Genomic DNA, 6,789 nt, shown 5'->3' with positions numbered 1-6,789 from the left:
TCCTGAGTTTCGGATGAAATTGAAGATTGTCCTTGACACGTTAGATTTGATTAGGCCAAGCTAATTTAATTGAGTTGCGCGTTAAATTTCTCTAATTTATCAGAGCTTATATTTCCCCTTGGATAAAGATAATTCGATTAGAAGGGGAAAGAAATAGCCAAAATCATAATGAAAATGTCACAATTTTTATAATATACAACTCATTCGATTTGAACCCATGAAAAATTAATGACTTTTATCGATGAACAAGGAAGATTTTATTTTCTCTTTTCATTGTTCCTCCTTGGGAGAAAATAAAATATTTATTTATCATAATGTACAACCAATATTGTAAGTTGTTGCACAAAGTGTGCACTTTGATGGAATGGAAAAAGTTTCACATTCCTTCATCTCTTTTTGATCATGTTTGGTTAAAAAAAACAAAAAGTCTCTTAATAAGGCAAGCTCTTAGAACTAGAACTAATGACCAAGGCCTTGAGCTTAGAAGAACAATCCTCATTGGCATTTGCTCGTCGCGTAATCGTTTCCATATTCTTGCAAAGACTTTGTTTCACCATACTCTTCATCATTCTTTTCCCTTCACTCACCTCCCTCAGGCTAACTGGTGACCCTAAAACATTAATCCTTCTTGTTTGTGGCCCTGAATGAGGCCCCATTTTTGCTTGTCGTTCATCTTTAAACCATTGTAGTAGTTTTAATGCCCTTTTTTGAGCCAAGGTACTACCCAACAAAGCCACTTCAAGTATCACGGGAACAATTCCGGAGTTAGCCATCTTCTCCCTCTGCACGGAGCTCTGGTGAGCCAAAATCATCAAAATGTACGCGGAAAGTTCTTGGGACTTGGGCTTGTCCTCCCATGCCAGAATCTCTATCAAGCTTTCCGGCACCATTGGATTGTTTTCCATAGCCTTCTTTCCCAACAATGTCACCACCAAGTTCCCCAATGTTGCAAGGGCTTTTTCGGAAGTTTCTTTCACCGAGGACAGCCTCAAGAGGGTGTGGACTACCCCATTGGTGGCCAAAGTCCCTGCATTGTCCAACATGGTGGATAGGTTGTATAGTGTGCCCAAACAGACCTCTTTGGTTTCAAGACTTGAATTAGACTCCAGAATCCCAACTAAAAATGGGAGAATTGTTGTTGAGGTGAGAGGGAATTGGCTGTTGGATAGAGATGAAATGGAGAGTAGCAATTGGGCCAATTCATGCCTCGTTGGCCCATCTAAAACATCCGCGTTACCGGGTAATTTCGACAATAATCCTGCCTCTACCATTAGTGCCTTGTTCCTGGAAATAAACAAGAAATATTTATAAATGGAAGCCTAGAAGTGTTTGAATTTTTTGCTAAAAAAATTGACATTAAATATGATTTTGAAAGCTCAATTGATCAAAAAAAATAAATAAATGAGGACATTTATTTAAGGCCAACCAAAGACCAAAAAAATGTTATTTCATTGCTTTGACTATATGCTAAATTATTAATGAACTAAAAAGGGCCTACATTATATCAATGTAGTTGGTGGGTTCAAAAATTATACACATTGGGTCCCTTAACAACCCCCCCAAAGAAATTTAATAAATTATGCAAGAGGAAAATCATCAAGATAGTGAAACTGATATCTTTGTTTGAGAGTGTAAGGTCAACAAAGGTTGTTTTCATATCATATGAATATGATTTCTCTCTTACAATAAAGGGCATTGTTTTCATGCCGAACAAAGACTAGCTTAATTAAATCAAATCAATGCAAGTCACTTTAGTCAATTTCAAGCTAACTTTCAATTTAAATATTATATTTTTTATGGCGAATGTTAACAAGTGTCCCTATATATTATTTAATGTTGGGAAATGTGTAAAAAGTAACTTGAAAATATTAAAAAGTGTCTTGTGTTTTTCAATTTTTTTTTTTTTTACTTGTGTCCTAGAGTCGTGTTTTTCTAGCATTATTCCACCCCAACTCTTTCTAGTATGCACCATGGAGTTCAGTGCATAGTCAACCAACCCTAAAAGGCTGAAACCTCATTATTCAAATGCAATTTGGTGAATTGGGTTTCATACTTGAAATTAAAATACATTAAGCCAGAGGAAAAGGATCAAGATTTGGAAACTAGATCTTTGTTTGAGAGTGTAAAGTCAACAATGGCTCATGGACCATGATTTCTTTCTTATATTTAATAAAATAACATATTAAGTCTGGAATAAATTAAACCAAGTGGTATATAAGTCAAAGTTTCAAGCCGACTTGAATGTCATATTTCTACAATTAAAAAACGAAAGACTTTGTGCTTCACTAGCATTATTTCACCCAAACTCTTTCTATTATTCACCATGGAGTTTAGTGGATTTTAGCCAACCCTCAAAATTGAAAAATGATCGACTGTTGATAGGTACCATATGCGAATGTCATATAATACTCTCCACCAATCATAAATAAATATTTTTATTTTGTCCCCCAAATATTAAAATAAATATATCCATCTAAAAAATTTATATATTAAAACAAAAATGATAGATTTTACTGTCCAAATTACCAGTCATTGTAAATTGTAAAAGAAGGCACGACTATATGACAATACTTCTCATTGACCACTCTACCGTGAAGTAAGGACATTTTGGTATTTCCGCACTCGTATCTTGCTATCCTAATTTCTATGTGTATTTATCATTAAAGAGAGAAGGTTGTCTTTGTATCTTATAATTTTTTTTATCATAGTAAAAATTGCGCCAACTATGAACAATTTTGGAGTGAACCACATGTACACTTACCTTTTCATTTCTTATTCTTGTTTTTATTTATGGTTCACGTCTCATTGATCTGTTTGAGTGTACCAAATCCTAACAATCACAAGTATACAATAATGGCTCCTCAAAACCTCATTATTCAAATGGAGTTTAGTGGTAACTTGGGTTTTTCAAACTTGTCATTTATTGTCTCTTGGTAATTGAACAAGTTCACGGGCATGGCTTGTTTTGTTTTTGTTCTTGTCTTTCAACTTTATATTGTAATGGAAAAATGCTTCGGACCCCACTGGGGGTCGACTCCCAATGAGGTGGCGCGCTGTGTTTGAATAAAAAAAAAATATATTTTATTTATTTATTTATTTATTTATTTATTTATTTTGAGTTTCAACCAGTGGGGGCTCGCCATCTCACTGGGGGTGCGACCCCCACTGGGGTCTGCAGTATAGTTGATTGTAATGTAGCAGGGCATTGATTTAGACCCCCTTAAAACACATACCCCACAACCCCCTCACACACATAGAGGTTGGGGATTGGGTGAGAAGAAGAAAAAAAAAAAAGTTGACCAATCAAAACTAAAAGGGATCAAGGGAGTCTCAACCTTTATTCAATGTAGTAATAAGTTGTTAAGGTTTTGTCATTTTGGTTATATGTTAATGCTATAGCTAAAAAGTCAAGTTCATCAAACTGCCCTAGTGCTCAAGACATGTATAGCCTTTTTTTTCTTTCCTTCAAATAAATAAATCATTATGAAAGTGGTCACACCATTTTTTTTTTTTTCTATTTCTTTTTCTTTCTTTTCCTCTCTGTTTTCAGAAACAAAAATTATAAATAAAAAATTATTTATTTATTTATTGCTTTTATATTATTTTTATTTTTATTTTTATAGGAAAATAATTTTCCGATACTTCATAGAATAATGTAGGGATTCTCTACCTTTGAATTGTACATATAATAAAATATCACACACTAATCAAAAGATGAAAAATCTTCACGATATTTTTTTCATGATCTCTAATATTATTTTTAGATGAGTTAAGATGTGAATATTTTGCAACTACAAATGCAAATATTTTTTTATCTCACATCTGTATATTCTGTATTAGATTATTTCTATACACGCAACACACCTGTTATGGTTAAGGAATAAAATCAGGGGATGCCAACCCATTCCCGGCAAGACCATTTACAATGTGCATATAATATGGGGTGTTTTGGAAAGTTGGTAAAAAATTAACTTTTTGACTTTTTTAATAAAAAGCTAGATTGTTTTGGATAAAAAAATTGACTTTTTTAACTAAAAAAGCTAAAAAATTAAAAACTGACTTTTTACTGTGTTGCCAAAATGCTCCTATAGATTGAGGTCTATATATCCTCAAAAAAGTCAGTAGCGTTCGTTGGGGTCCATGTTTGGATTTGATTCCATTTGTATGGTTAGTTATGCTCCCAACAAAATATTGCCATTCTATAATATAAAATTTTCATATGAAAGTTTGGCTCCATGGAAGAAGTGTTTTTTAATCAGATGTGATATCTGAATTCTAGGTTCATTATTGCATAACCTAACTTTCATTTTTCTTATTCTTTTCTACCAATTAGAAGAAAAGAAAATTTAAATAATACAAAATTATGTGAAAGACGATGCACACATAAATATTTATGTCACCTATTCATTTTTCTAGTGGAAGTAAAATGACCAAAATTACTCTTATAAAATATATGACATTTCCCTTATTTGAAAAAAAAAAAAAAAAAAATCACTTTGACCTAAGTCATCTACGTGCACAAAACGAACTCTTACTTCTCAAATCTCAATGAAGTGCCCAATCTACGTCACTATCCATTTCAATTTAATATTTTTAAATCAAACACAAAATTATCCTTTAAAACCCATCTTTAAAAATAAAAATAAAAATTCTCCTTTGAAAAATCATGACTTTTGACAGTAGGGTGCTCTTAAATATATGAGAAATATTATATAAACTAACAAATTTTATAAAAAAAAATTATTTATTACTGTATTATTCAATGATCAGATATGCGTCTCATTCTGTAAAATATTATATTTTCATACAGCCGTGATTAAGACCCCCTCAGATTTTCACTCCCACCACCCACACACACGTGGGGTTGGTGAGTGGGAGAAAAAAAAAAAAAAAAATTTTTTTTTTGAGCAATCAAAAGGCAAAAGGGGTCGTGGGGGTGACTTCCAAAGGGGTCTAAGTCTTTTTTTATTTTCATAATACATTAATAATAAAATTTTAGTTTCTGAAATATGACTCATTTCAATAATTTTGTAAACTTATATCATTAAATAAATAAAGAAATCTTTATAAATTTATTAATTTTTATTGCATTTGCTTCAAATGCATACACTCAATTATGTTTTACAAATATAAAGTGTGGTGAAAAAAAATATAGAGTGATTGTATTAAAATCTAACAAAACCATAACAATCAATGAATCAAATATTAATTTTCAAGCAACACAAAGAGAATCATAGTTATTATTATAACTAATTAACATAATAATAAAAAATATATATTTATATATTAAATAACTTACGTGTAAGTTCCATTAGCAAGCTCAATCAAGGCCTGAACCGCCACCCTCCTCCTCCGCCACCCAGCACCGTCTGCCGCCGCTGCCCCAACCATCGCCACCAACGGCGGCACAACACCGAGCTCCTCCGCCAACGACTTTCTCATTTTCAAGTCCTCTTTAGCCAACCTCCCTATCTCCACCGCCGCCATTTCCTTCTCTTCCCACCTCCCAAAGTGAAGCTTCTTCACAGACCTCTGCAAAACCACCAACCCATCTTCACCCTCATCACTTTCTCTCTCCTCCATGTTTTGATGACTATCAATATCGAAAACTCTTGGCCGATCGGACGGTGGGTATCGCTTGGTATCGGCCTTGAGGTGGAGGAGCCGTCGGATTCGGGCTAAGAATCGGAGTTTTTTGTAGGATAAGAGCCTTGGAGAAGAATCAGACATGTTTGGGGGTTTTTGAAGGAGACAGACAGACAGACGGACAAACAGACAGAGAGAGAGAGAGAGAGAGAGAATATACGGATCAAAGGCGACAAGAGGGAAGAAGACTTTGAGGGTTAAAACAGAGCGAGCAGCGAGCACATGGACACTATGAAAAGTGCCTTGTTTTTTGTATCACTAAACTGTATATAGAGGATGGAGAATCAAAATATACCCAAAATAATAATAATAGTAAAAAAAATACTAATAGGACAATGTCTTTTTTCAGGAAACTTAGAGATTTTTTTTTTTAATATTTAAAAAAATAATTTAGTAATTGATTTACTTTTTAAATTATTTAAGAAACTAACCTGTTTTTTGAAATCACATTTTAAAAATATAATTTTAAATTAAAAATCACATTTTCAATATGTAATTTTAAGTTGCAATCACATGTTCAAAATATAATATATCTTAATAAAGTCTATGTCATCATAAAATTACATTTTTAACATACGATTTCAATTTAAAATTGTATTTTCAAAATGCGATTTCAAAAACCAAGTTAATTTTCTAAATAGTTTGAAAAGTTGGTCAATTCTCTAAATTATTTTTTTTAAAGAATATTTTTTTAAAAAAAAAAACTCAAGAAACTTATGGTGTACGTGTTCATACTATTTAATCAATTATTATTTATTATATATTTTATATTTTTTAATTAATTAATATAAAATTATAATATCTCACTTTCTTCATCAATCATAATATCGTGCACACACTCCATATACACCTTATAACTAAAAAGAAAAATGACATAATTTTAATTTTTTGAGTCATAATTAAAAAAAATAAAAAAATGTCATAACTAAACATAACATGAGACATAATTAAAAAATTCATGAATCATAACTAAAATACTGTTATAATTAATTAAAAATAAATAAATAAAATAACATAATTAAGGTGCTTATAATACACTTTTTTTTAAATAGTGTATATTAAAATTTCTCATTTTTTTATTAGACAGCACCATTTGATTATTATATTTTAATAATAATTTTACTGCATCATAAATTATCAATT

The 6,789-nt window shown here is 31.6% G+C and overlaps 1 protein-coding gene across 1 annotated transcript; it reads right to left on the bottom strand.

Moving 5' to 3' along the window:
* Positions 1-233: 233 nt before the first annotated feature.
* LOC114292324 (U-box domain-containing protein 45) lies at positions 234-5,943 on the bottom strand. The gene is made up of 2 exons (XM_028236249.2): positions 5,300-5,943; positions 234-1,284 (listed from the first exon to the last, which is right to left on the bottom strand). The coding sequence occupies exons 1-2, from the start codon at positions 5,728-5,730 to the stop codon at positions 432-434; spliced, it is 1,284 nt and encodes a 427-aa protein (XP_028092050.2). The 5' UTR covers positions 5,731-5,943; the 3' UTR covers positions 234-431.
* Between the last annotated feature and the right edge of the window lie 846 nt (positions 5,944-6,789).

This window comes from Camellia sinensis, chromosome 9 (genome assembly GCF_055761805.1).
Source record: "Camellia sinensis isolate YWXY chromosome 9, ASM5576180v1, whole genome shotgun sequence".
Classification (NCBI taxonomy): domain Eukaryota; kingdom Viridiplantae; phylum Streptophyta; class Magnoliopsida; order Ericales; family Theaceae; genus Camellia; species Camellia sinensis.
This window is presented reverse-complemented; position numbering and strand designations above follow the sequence as displayed.

What these genes read in the sequence shown, in the direction of transcription:
- LOC114292324 (XM_028236249.2), bottom strand. Translation starts at nt 5,730, where the DNA reads ATGTCTGATTCTTCTCCAAGGCTCTTATCCTACAAAAAACTCCGATTC. An exon ending in CTTGCTAATGGAACTTACAC is followed by an intron (nt 1,285 to 5,299) that starts GTAAGTTATTTA and finishes GTTTATTTCCAG; the next exon opens with GAACAAGGCACTAATGGTAG.